The 13,619-nt window shown below is 35.1% G+C and overlaps 1 protein-coding gene across 7 annotated transcripts in view; it reads right to left on the bottom strand.

The window, feature by feature from the left end:
- Positions 1-13,619, bottom strand: part of Ih (hyperpolarization activated cyclic nucleotide gated potassium channel Ih) — a 383,966-nt gene that overhangs the window by 111,555 nt on the left and 258,792 nt on the right. Inside the window, exon 1 of one of the 7 annotated variants that reach the window (XM_073086749.1) lies at positions 11,969-12,168. The exons of the other annotated variants lie outside the window; for them this stretch is intronic. Coding sequence (XP_072942850.1) covers positions 11,969-12,068 — 100 coding nt within the window. The 5' untranslated portion in view covers positions 12,069-12,168. Of the gene's footprint in view, positions 1-11,968; positions 12,169-13,619 lie in introns of those variants that run through there. 7 annotated transcript variants of the gene reach the window in all.

A 13,619-nucleotide genomic window follows, 5' to 3' on the forward strand; every position in this document is an offset into this window, starting at 1 on the left:
GGTAATGGGCATGGGTTTTCATGGCAGAGGGTTTTAGGCCATAGTCCACAGCTCTGGCCAAATGAGAATTCGTAGACTACACACGTCTTTGAAAACTTTCTTAAAGAACATAGAGTTTGAGTTGACCACCAGCTGGTCTTACGGGTTGGGAAAATGAATGACGTTTTCTACACTGACAGGCCAACTATGATTCCCTGTTAGAGGACGACTCATTTATAATATAACTAGTTTTTGCCCGCGGCTTCGCCCGCGTTTAAATGAAAATAATATAACATGAAAATTCATACCTTCAACTTTGCTAAAGATCATCACTCGATCAAATGCATAGTTTACGATTCAATCCTTACGAATATCGATTAAAATCGATGTTTTGCGTCCAAAGGATCGATTCTCCGATTAATCGATCTTAGATCGCCATCCCTAATTCCCGTGGGATTTTCGGGATAAAAACTATCCTATATCCGTTCTCGGGTCTCAGACTATCTTTGTACAACATTTCATTCAAATTGGTTCAGTGGTTTGGGCGTGAAGAAGAGACAACCAGACAGACAGACAGAGTAACTTTCGGATTTATAATATTAGTAAGGATAAGGATGATAATAATATTTTTTTATTCACGTAATACATTGCTATGTATTACCACTCTTAACATTTTTTTATGTATATGGCAACACAACGTTTGCCGGGTCAGCTAGTTTTATAATAAATGTATGACGGCCATTGGTTCTTAATAACCTATATGTTATATAACTATTCCATTCACAATATCGTAATTCAATACACACTAATTGGTCGCAAGTCAGCGCATCATGTAGGTATCCACACCATCATTGTCTTTAATTGCTTGGCTTCATATAATAATATTTATTATATGAAGCCAAGACATATTTTATTATACATTGAAAAATAGCTTTATGTATTAATAAATATTGTTTTATATGTACATTTGTTAATTATTATTAATAGACGTATACACACGTCAACGTATATAACTTGAATACGTATATAAGCAACTGTATGTATGCTTTAGTTACAACGATTTATATAGCATTATATACTTCGATTTATATACTTCGAATAAGAATAGTTATAGAAAAAACATAGGCTTAAGACAGAACTCTGTGTGGAAGTGACAGGGCTGAAAGAGCTCTGCAAAAGCCTGAGAGAGATACACTTTTATTAAACTATAAGATTGCTCTAATCAATTATAGATGAAACAAGCTGGAAGTTTGTATCGAATGGTTCAGTTTTCCGCACAATGTTTTAAGATATTGAAGCCTTACCGGTCGATAGGCAAAGCCTTTGCATTTTCTATTTGACTCAGATTTATGGCAAATGTATGCTGGATTTATGTAATGCAAGAGAAACTACTGTTTATTAATATGTAAGAAGAATAAAAGGGCATAAAGTCTACTTGTTATGAAGACTGACCAATTGGCTGATTTCCTTGAATATCTAGTAACTTTAGCTAATAAGTAGGAGTTAAAGAGCTTTTTTAATATTATAGGAGTATCAGATGAGCAGCCTATCTGATGGTAAGTGGCTACTGATCGACGTTTCAAAATTTCTCTATACTAGAAATGATCAAATGATCATCTTTGTTGGTTAAAGATTGGATTGATTATTAGATTATTATAGGCTTTAAGAAATAAAAATTGTCAGTCTCTTGAGCGACAAGACGGTATCTATAGTTTATATAATTATCCTTCTTGCCATGCAAAATAATTTTATCAATAGAAAACAAATTAAAATCACAAATCGATATGTATAATCGTTAGTACCACCATTTTTCGTAATACGGCTACGCATTCCTAAGCAGACATAATCTCGACAGACTTTAATTCCCTCTTCAAAATAATGTCGCCCCTGGGACCAATTCTTCTTAAGTTAGGGATATACAGCTGTGTGGGTCTTTAAACTGAGATAATAGTCGGCAGCCGACTGAAACTAAGGCTATATTAGGTAGACTTGTTCAGAAACTAAGTTACTAAGGCAAGTTAGTTGAAACTATTTTAACACGAATTATGTCATCAAATGTAGGTAAAATCTTTTCTTTAAGTGTAAAAAAATATCATCTGTTTCCATGATAATTTGTACCTCCTTCTGGGTACTTGTGTTACAATACTTTGTAATTTGAAATTTACCGAAGAAAGAATCTCATAGTGTTATAGGAGTAATTGAGTAAATCCCTTTAGCTAACATTATTTTACTATTCACCCATCCACACAGAGCCATTGAACCTGATTTTCAGCTCTTCGCAATCAGCTGGTTCTCTCCATCAATTTTGATTATCAGCCTTTATTATTGGGCACAGAAAATCTTACTGTATTACTAGCTGACCCGGTAAACGTTATGTTGCCAAATAAATAAAAAAAATGTCAAGGGTGAACAACCCTTACCACTTAGGGGTATAAAAATAGATAGTAGCCGATTCTCAGACCTACTGAATATGCATATAAAATTTGGTGAATATCGGTAAAGCCGTTTCGGAGGAGTACGGTAACATTTTTTTTTTCATTTTTTTTTCACGAGTACGGTACGGTACGGAGTACCGTAACTAACATTGTGACACGAGAATTTTATATATAAGATTATCTGAAATATAACAGACTTTACTAAGAATCTAAGCCCCCGTTTGACCGCCTTTTGACGGGTCATGGCAGACAGAATCATATTTTACATTACAATATTTTTAAAAGAATATTTGCGCATTTCATAAGGTAAATACATTAATACACATTGTACATGAAAACCACTAATTTGTCTGTCACGATACGCGTCTGATACGCTCTGTGTCTGTAGATGTAAATGAACCCGTAGACAAGATACCAAGATACCAAGATGATATTAGTGTCATTAGATGCAAGAAGAATTATTCGTCCATCCGTCATAAGACTGAGATGTTTCACTCAGGATGGAAATGAGATCACGGTTAGTAAGGATGTCAACCCACGCACCGTGCGCAATAACATGAGTAGCTGTTGGTTCAATGGAATTACTGATCCGTAACAACCCTGGCGTTATGTCAGCAAGATCAAGGTTTCCAATGAACTACAGAAACGTATAGTCTCAGGAAGTAAGACTATTAATTAGAATTTTATTTTTAAATCAAAATATTAGAATTAGGTATAAAAATAATGTTAAGATGCCAGAAACGTTGCTTAACTGATTTCAATAAAGTTAAGTAAGGTTTTAATGATTATTAGTGAGTTATCTATGATATCTCAGCTTTTCAGTCGCTTACTTTACAATTTACTTTTTCATAATACTCGTACTTCGTGCCGAAATTAGAATTTATGGGTTTATAAGAAATTAATTAATTATCTTTTGCTTTGAAACAAATTGTACCTATTCAATCAATTCGCTTGGTTCCTATAGAGGGATATGGCCTAAATTCTTCTTATTCGCAAAGAAACTTGCGCCCATCTGTATCACTAATGATATGATTGATAATAATTGATAATAATAATAATGAATGATAAATGAATGCCACATATCACAGCAATCTCAAACAGTTTTGTTTTAAATTTGTCGTACCTACGTGTGAGCAAAGGCTCTTATGTGTACTGTAGGCGTACAGTCAGCGTCATTAATAGATGAGCAGATCAAAATTCCAAAAATACCTATACACCCAGACGTTCATAAGTAGCTAAAGATCCCTAGCATCATAATTAGATGAACATCGTGAAGCGTCAAAATTGGATGAACACTAATGCGTCAATAGTAGCTCAACACGGCATGCGCAAAATGGATAACGTCACCTATATGATATGTCACTGTTCAGCTACTTTTGACACTGTAGTGTTCATCTTCTTTTGAAACTACGACGTTCACCCAATTATGGCACTGGTTGTGTTTAGCTACTTATGGAAGCTTGGGTGTACAGGTATTTTTGAAACCTTAATCTTGTACCCTTAGTATCGTTGTCTTCTACTGTTCATCTACTTTCTTAAAGGTGGTAGAACTCTTTGTGGTTCGACTCGGACGGCACCACCGCCACACCTATTTCTGCCTCATCACAGCAGCGTTACGCGCTGCTCTGTTCTGTTTTGGAGGGTGTGGTAAGGGAGACATTATTTTTCGAGGCGTTCCAGCTTAGTCCTCAGGGGTAGCGGCACATTTGAGGCCGACCTCAGGTAGGAATATCTAATTCTATCTGGGGTTAATTACAAATGTCCATGGGCGGCAGTAGCCACTTACGATCAGGTGGACTGCATGCTCGTCTGCTACTCCTATATTATAAAAATAAAAAATTTGGAGTTGACTGTACATACGCTAACAATAAGCCACAAAGCGGCGTCAACATTGTCAAACGGAACGAAAGCGATCAGTCAGATTTTTCACGACTGTCAACGAATTTGCAACATAATACACATAGTTGGCGGAGTGTTCTGAAAAATTTGGTTTCGTTTGTCACTCTTGTATTAGAAGATTTTAACTAAATTAGACCACAGTTGACATATAATATACTGTTACGTCATGCGTGAAGGAGCTAAATATTACTTATATGATCATTTTCCATGTGGGAGTATAATTATTGTATTTAACGGAGATTCGGAGATGTTCGGAAAAAACACATTTTTTTACAAGTTTATAGTGGCATCGAGCCAGTTCACCTGATGAAGAGTGGTCACTCCCATACATGGACTGTGATGCGACAGCAGCAGATCACAAGTCCAATGGAATTTGTGAAGACCAGGATGGTCTCCTCATAATAATAATAAGTAAGTCAACCGACTTCCAGCTTTGCCAAGATGCAGAGTTGCATCAAAATAGGTGTGGTGGTTATTGTCCCTGTAGTCCCGGCACTAGAATAAGTCTATGGTATCCCCTGCCTGTCGTAAGAGGCGACAAAAGGGGCTTCCGGGGTTGCGGGCGGCAAGATTGGGAGGTCGAGCCGTCCAGCAAGCAACTCCGGGAAGGACGGCGGTATGTGTGGTCGCATACCGTCCTAAACACCAGACGGTGTGGTGAGTCCTGATGCTCACCTAGGAGGAGCCCGAAGGGGCAACGCGTTCAGAGGACTTCGGTTGCGTTCCGTAGGAGATCCCGGAGTCCTCTTGGCAACGCTGAGGACGGCCACCGGGGGGGTTTTAGTGCGGTAAGAATCCCACATAACCCCGTGTCGCTCCCACGACACTGGGTACCTTTTGAAGGTTTACCCCTTGTAAACAAAAAAAAGGTGTGGCGGTTATACTTCTCTGCTAAACAGTACTCTACCATTTTTTTAAAAAATAAGACATATAAGACCTATTTTACTGATGTACCACCAGAAAGTTAATAGAATTATTACGTCACGCTGAAAGATAACCTAAAAGTAAATCAATTTGGTAACAGGTTGTATGGCATAAGTTAAAATATAAGTTTTGAAGTGAAATAAAAATAAACAATAAACCACGTTGTCTTAGGAATAATCACAAGTTCTTGAGACCACTAATAATGATTTTCCATTAACGTTTATTGAAATTGCAATAATAATACAATGGCGATCATTATACTGAACTCCTCTAAGAAATCATTGTAGAAAAAGAAAGATAAGATCAGGCTTCAAAGCTTTTTATCGATAGCAGAAATGTATGTCTCAGATTCAGTATACTTAAGTAATTCTAAAATCTCTATTCCCATTCTTACCACGCTTTTATTAGCTTGACCTGATCCTATGTATGTATGTAACGGAATCTTTGACCTCGATTTTTACCCACTTTGAACGGTCCAATTAATTTAAAATTTTGAACAATTATCAAGAACCTATGACAATACACGATTTTAATAATTTTATCCCATTCTCTTCATCAGGATGGTCAGGAATCAGGATTAACGATTTTCCTTGTGCGATTTTAGCGTGATTTTTAGTTTTTAAACTTTAACTATTAGGAAATGATAAAACTGTCTTAAAAAGGTATATGAGACGTTCTAACTACTAAGATACTACCTACTACTATGGAGAACTATCTCACAGTGGATATACTTTTAACTTGAATTATTTTAGCATACTTATTGCTAAAATGGTGATGAGCTTACGGCAGTGATAGCCTAGTGGTTAAGAAACGCGGCCTCTCGATCGAGGGGTCCGAGGTTCAAATCCCAGGCACGCACCTCTGATTTTCAAATTTATGTGCGTATTAGAAATTAATTATCACTTGCTTAAACGGTGAAGGAAAACATCGTGAGGAAACCTGCATACCTGAGAGATTTATAAAAAATCTTAAAGGTATGTGAAGTCTACCAATACGCACTTGGCCAGCGCGGTGGACTATGGCCTAATCCTTCTCATTCTGAGAGGAGACCCGTGCCCAGCAGTGGGACAGTAATGGGTTGATGATGATGATGATGATGTTTGGATTTTCGTATAATCTTAATTGTATGTATAAACTACATCTATTTGAAATAAGAAAGCATTTCGCGTTTATTTCATTTGTCTCTCTATGCATCTCTGTTTACTCTACTATAGGCACATATGTATGATGAAAAGCTTATACTGAAGTAATATTTTATCTCACACGTCAATATCCAATATTCCTTATTGAATATTGACATATAAAATAAAATATTAGCCTCTTACAGAACAATTCCATGGAGAACTAAGGAAATTGTGAAATGCATACGGCTTAAATCGATAAGCTGAAAAAGCTTTGACTTTCTAATATGCGATCGCATTTTGCTCCTGCCTTTGTGGTGGCACAAAAGAAATCTGCATAGAGAACCAAGTTGGACGTTGGGTAAAGTGCTCCAGAATGGGATTAGAATAATAGTAGTCGTAATCTCTATGGCTAATGCGCTGGCCTAACAAATATACTTTTTTTTTTAAATAAAACTCTTTCTACACTCACAGTCCCACAATAGGATTCCCTATATCGTGGGTGCTATGGACACACACAGAAACAAATACACAAATACCCAGACCCAGAAACCTAAATTCATAATTTAGATATCTGTTTGGCTGGGGATCGAACCTGGGACCCTCTGCACGTCAGACGGGTATGGTGAACGCTCCGCCACGCGGGTCGTCAGATTATGTATTTTGAAAATATTCTTTCTTTTACTTTTGTTTGTTTTTTGCTATTTTCGGGGTACTGTCCCAATGAGGGGCTTTGGTGCGCTCTTTAATATTAATTTTATTCTTATTTTATATGGCAATGTTTAAATATTTAAATTATCTGTATTGCAGATAATTTTAATTTGATACTTTGGTCTTATTTTGGGTGCAAGAGTGCGGAGTTCCCTAAGTGACACCGGGTGTTTAAGTGTTCGTCAGAGAGGTCTCTGTGGATCCGATTTTGGCGTTTGTACAAACCCTATTAAACTGATTCAAATTTTATGACATTTCTACTATTGAGGTTACACAATGATCGCTAGTAGGTACGTACCGGACTTACAATACTAGCCAAATCATGTGTAAAATGTACAATTTCCGATATCTTTTGTATTCCCCGACAATGTCACCAGTTCACAATCGTTTCTTTACATTTTTATACGCAAACAGGTTTTTATTTATGTCATGTCTATTGTTATGTGACATATTCAGTGTATTTTTTTATTTAATAGAACAATCTAGATAAGGTCGTATCGTCTTCCTTGTGTTACGTTATTATTTACACCCATGATTATTTGATTGTGAGTTTTTTATGCCCACTGTTGGGTAAAGATTTTTTCTTAAAGCTAGAGGAGGCCTACATATTCCTCCACATAATCCAATGCGGATAACGCTGAAACAAACGAAAATAAAACAGGAATAAAACTTAACCTACTAGGCTTTTTATTGTAGTGAAACAGTAGATAAATTAACTACTTGATATTAATGTACTTAACAAAAATTCACAATATTTTACATTTAACATTAAAATTATTAGATGTTAAAAGTAAGGTAGATTGTATTAAAAGATAGTCGCTGCAAACTCTACAAGCTAATTAACAGCCTCACCTTTATACCCATAAAATATCATTCCCTTCCGCTCCACCGCTGAAAGTATGGCTAAGCGGATAAGATTCTTGCTTATTTTCATTACCGTCTGGGATAATTCGACTTAAATAAATATATAAATAAAACATAAGTATGCAAATATTTCTTTTGTATTTATCTACGCAATATTTATAAAGATGACAAACGACAGCTAGTGTTAATTACAAATATCTAGATTTTTTTAGAAAACTATTGTTTGACTTCCTTATTGTGCATATATCTTGCCAACATAGGTCTTTAAGTTTGCCTGAGACTTTCAACAGTATACCAGTTTCCGTATCATATAAGATTGTAAATCAGTACTAGTATAATAGTATTAGTAATAAGGGTAAAATATAAATTTTCATGCAGAAGTAGAAATGGAACTAGAACACTAATATTGATAACTACATAACAAATTTTGATAGTGATTATAGTAATTAAAATATTCTAAAATACATGCAAGCTATTTTTTTATAATATGTGAGTAGCAGACGAGCATGCAGTCCACCTGATGGTAAGTGGCTACTGCCGCCCATGGACATCTGTAATCAACCCCAGATAGAGATATTTCTACCTGAGGTCGGCCACACATGCGCTGCTGCCCCTGAGGACTAAGCTGGAATGCCTCGGAAAAGTATGTCTCCCTTACCACACCATTCAAAACGGAACACAGCAGTGCCTAACACTGCTGTTATTAGGCTGAAATAGGTGTGGCGGTGGTGCCGCCAGAGTCGAGCCACGAAGCCACCTCTAGAAGTAAGTTTTCATTGAACATACGGACTACCAAAAACTTATTTTTTAGATATACATATGTGCCTAAAGTACAGATAGATGCATTTAGATGTAATACGTGGACAATTACATATTATTGGATCAAAGTTAATATTAGAAACGTTTAAACATTGAACTTGTCGCTCGATTCCCAGTTCAGTAAAGCCAGCAGTAAACCCAATTCAATTTTCCTTCCTGAATTGAAAGCTGTATTCAACATTGAATAATGCAAACTGTTAACGGAATCCATGTTACCGATATTTGAATATATTTCCGAATATAAAACGCTTTGTTAAATAAAAATATATTTAAGTAACTTTAGCTTTGGTAAATAGTAAATTAAGTCTTATCGGCGAAGAATCTTATTGGAAGAAATTCTAATTATCCTACCAAAGGTAATATTTATTTTTGTTTTTCTTTCACAGATGATGGTGATATAAAATCCTGATCGTCGTATATATAGCTTGGTACTCGTATATGCATGGCTCTGATGGTCCATAATTCGGACGATAAACGACTACCACCATCCACGGACCGCACTAATGTTCTTCATACAGTGTATGAAGGTCGGCCTTTCAGACATCAGATTCGAAGCCATTTTCTTATTTTAAAATACAAAATCGATGCAAAATGATCGCGACGCTTTAAAGTTACCACGTGGTGAATCCGACGCACGATACGTCCACGCTACCATAGGTGATCCTCTTTCTTCGGTGGGCCAGTGAGAGCTGTATATCCGTCCGATATCATGGGAAACAAGCTTTATATTTTACAACTAGCTGACCCGGCAAACTTTGTACCGCCTCAAAATCTATGTATCTAATATATTTCATATAAAATATAGCCTATGTTCCTCGTGGATAATGTAGCTTTCGAATGGTGAATTTTTAAAATCGTTCCAGTAGTTTTTGAGCCTATTCATTACAACCAAACAAACAAACAAAGTTTTCCTCTTTATAATATTAGTGTAGACGATCACTAGTTTATAAAGTTTTCGATTCCTTGACGTAATCGCATCGTGTCCGAAGCGTGTGTGTAACGTCAGCGTCGGGACTATGTGACATTACAATGTGTTTTTTTGCCATGTTCATACAAACTCATATATAGGTGGCTGAGGAAAAGGTACTTTACAGCCTATAGGCTACAAGGAGACAGTTTACATTTGTAACACCGAAAACTAAAAGATATAATCTAGTAATTATTTTCCTATTGCGTCTACCTGGACGTAGGCAAGCCGAGAATAGGTATTGTCATACAGTTGACTCATTTACGATTTACAAAATGTTATTCAGAATTTCCAACATTTGTAGAGACTCTTTTAAAGGTCAATAATCGTATTCGGTGCTTCCTACTCATTAATTAAAAATGTAGTACAAGTACACTAGCGTAGAGCGTTTTCATATGGCAAAATGTATTATAATGGCGGTGAAACACGATATTAGTATGAAATGGAAACTATGAATACGGATTACTTTTTGAAATTGAAATAATTTGTGGAAATGTTTATAGATTTACGGTAGAAGTTCTTAGATTCTTAGATATAATTAAGTGCTATTAATGTTGTTAGTTTTGTTAACTTCGTTCTATTTGAATTATTGCAAAAATATAACAAACTCTATACCTACATTTTTAAATAATGTGTTAAGACGTTAGTGTCCCTTATTTCGAACGGAATACAATAATTTTTCCAAAAAAAATAAAATGATTATAATAACACTTTTAAGTGCTTAGTTTGGTGACATAGATAAATTAATCGGTAATAACATAGTAAAATAAATTTATTACGGTAATGATATCGAATCAAAAATGAAAAAAAACTCTCTAAAAGCAATTAATAATAACAATGTTTTTTTTAATTCATAAAGTTATAAATGGAGTTATGAAATATATTGTTTTCAATTCTGCATTTAAAACAGTCATAATAGTGTTTAAAATTTGATATCGAAATAAATTAAATGAATACTTCCTTATCAGGCGCTAATAACAAAAACGTACTCAGTTTATGATAACACTGATTAATGTTTTTTATATTCAACTATCTAATTACTATCAAAATGTTTTGTATTCAATAAATTATTGTAAATCAATATGCACAACACTATAGGCAGGTATTATTATAACTCACTTATTATAATTTTATAATTCTTTTATCCTTAAAGAAATTATAAAAACAATGTTTCTGTAGAAAATCCCAGGCCAACATTTTTGTTTTGTAGTTACGTGAAAAGAGAAGGAAACTTAAAAATGGGTTCTACCTATCGATACTTTGAAAGTGTGGTAAATATTGGCATCATTTCGTCCTGAGAGGAGACCCATGCCACGTACCCAGCAGTGGGATAATAATGACTTATGACATTATATCATACTATTAATACAAGACGTATTGAAATAACGCCTACAACATATAAATATAACATACATAACCACCTCCTTTTTGAAGTCGGTTAAAAACGTGGCATTATTACCACTTGAAGTAACTCAATCGGGCAGATCATTTAATAGGAATGTGATAAGACCTGAATTACCTAAATGGTAACAGTTCACCGCAAGAATGGAGTTGATTGAAGTAGTATTAGTTTGGAATTGGGGTACATTTGTCATAACATCTCTGGAGATAGGCCGCCTGCCAGTAGCCGCAACTGTTCCAAGTTTTTCATTTGGACCGATAACCGAAGCGGTCGGGCTTTGGTTTGGACCAGATGTGGTCCTACTTCAGTTTTTGTTACTCCCCTTTGAACTAATCCGTCTGCACTGAATAAAAATTTCGACTCCAGATGTTTATTTTATATTCTCATGTATCTCATTATGGGACTCTATTAATTGTGTCGGTTTAAGCTCTTTATATTTTTTGTTAGTATTTTTTCTTTTGTTTTTAACATAACATATTCGTTTTTTCTGTGTCAATGATACGATATGAACATGACTAAATTCTTATCTGTTCATGTAATGAAACTAATAGTAGAAACTGAATAAAACCAGTTATATAGGTAACACGCGCGTATTTTTAAGTGTATTTTTAATGAATACAAATTAAAAAGGTTATTGATTATGAAGTTATCATAATAAATACAAGACATCGATATATATAGTAGCTAACATAAACATTCGGCTGAATATCAACACAGACTTTAGTTTAAATAATTCATATACGAACTAAAATCTCACATGAAAGACGCCGATATCGCACTACGGCTTACACATCGCAAAATCTTGATTAACATCTCACAAAAGTAAATATTATTACTATAATCTTACGCGGGGAATATTCGGAGCGCGTAACGTTTCTCTTGAATAGAAATCCAGTCTTGTACAATCCTTTGCCGATCGAAACACCACACCGTTTGAAATATTCCATGTTGCACAGTTTTATATCGTATGGAAATATGACACCCAATGAAACGCGCAGGTACGAGTTCTAATCAACTGACACGGCATGCTTGTCTTAGAACTACAAACATACTGACCATATGATCAATCGAAGCCATAATATCCCTCTTATTTTTCCATACGCATAACAAATTACGACAAAGTAGAATTAAAATTCTATCAGTCAGTATCGGACGTGCAACACATAATATAAAGATGTAGGTTTTTTATAAGACTGAAGCAAATTATCATTGCTCAGGTGGACTGCATGCTCGTCTGCCACACCGATAGTATAAATAAGTCCGCTGGCATCCATACCTTTTAACCGATTCGTAAGGAGTCTTCTACGCCAGAAATAAATAATGCAGTGGTATTTCGCCGGCCGAACAATAATCGTTTTACTTCTTTTTAAAGGAATTACTATAGTTATATATTCAAAGATTTAAATCATTTTGTGATCTTGAGACTTCGGATTGTATATCAAAGATTTCGAGAAATAAATTCGCAGAACGTAAACAGGATGACGATATAAAAGGAAACAAACGAATTGAAATATAACATTTCGAATCTACCGATTAAACAATTCTATGTATTAATAAACTACGCATCATCATTATGCAGTATTGTGTGATGCGGAAAACATCTACATTTGTCGTTTTTAGCTTAACATGAAACATAATTAACAACAATACAATTATTAAAATTAATAATTATTACAATACATGTATTACCTTATACGCAGTTGCAAAAACTGGAAATGACTCAAGTAATGTATATTCATTACAATGCTTACATATTTATTATTATGTAAACAAGTAAGTTTATAATTCATTGTTCTTACTCGACTTTAGACTTTACTTTTATGAAATGTATCTTTCAATAATGAATAAATATAACTGATGTATGGGGGCTATTTAGTGACCCTTTGTTTTTTTTTGTTGACGAGGGGGAAACCTTCAAAAGGTACCCAACGCCGTGGGAGCAACGACGGGTTATGTGGGACTTTTACCGCACTAAACCCCCCCCCCCGGTGACCGACCTCAGCGCTGCGTAGAGGACTCCGGGATCTCCAAAGGAACGCAACCGGAGCTACTTAGTGACCCTAGTGAGTAAACATCTCACGTCAGTTAATGACCCCCCAAAAGGACGCTTATTATTAAGAAACCCTCCCCCTCAAAAAACTAAAAAGAGTATAGGGAAGAGAGTAGTAAAATATTAAAAAAAAAGTGACATAATGTGCAATCGGATTGAACGTTTAGTTTATTATTACCAATAGAAATGAGTTCATGAGGTATATTTTCAAAAGATTGTGCAATAATCCCTTCAATCAACGATGTATCTTAAGACAGTCAAGTTATTTAAAGCTATTCAAACTTATCTTTTATTAGCTATATTTAACATTCATCAACATCAGCGTTTCTGAAGTCGCGAGGTTGAGAAGTGAACTTTTTAAATGAATGATTATTCGTCATTCATAAAATGTTATTCAGTAAATGAGCATCATGCGCAGTCGGTTCAAACTCAAAACTGAACGTATGGA

The sequence above is a fragment of the Epargyreus clarus genome, unplaced genomic scaffold, assembly GCF_041222505.1.
Source record: "Epargyreus clarus isolate Ecla_fem2 unplaced genomic scaffold, WU_Ecla_fem_2.2 ptg000024l, whole genome shotgun sequence".
Classification (NCBI taxonomy): Eukaryota; Metazoa; Arthropoda; class Insecta; order Lepidoptera; family Hesperiidae; genus Epargyreus; species Epargyreus clarus.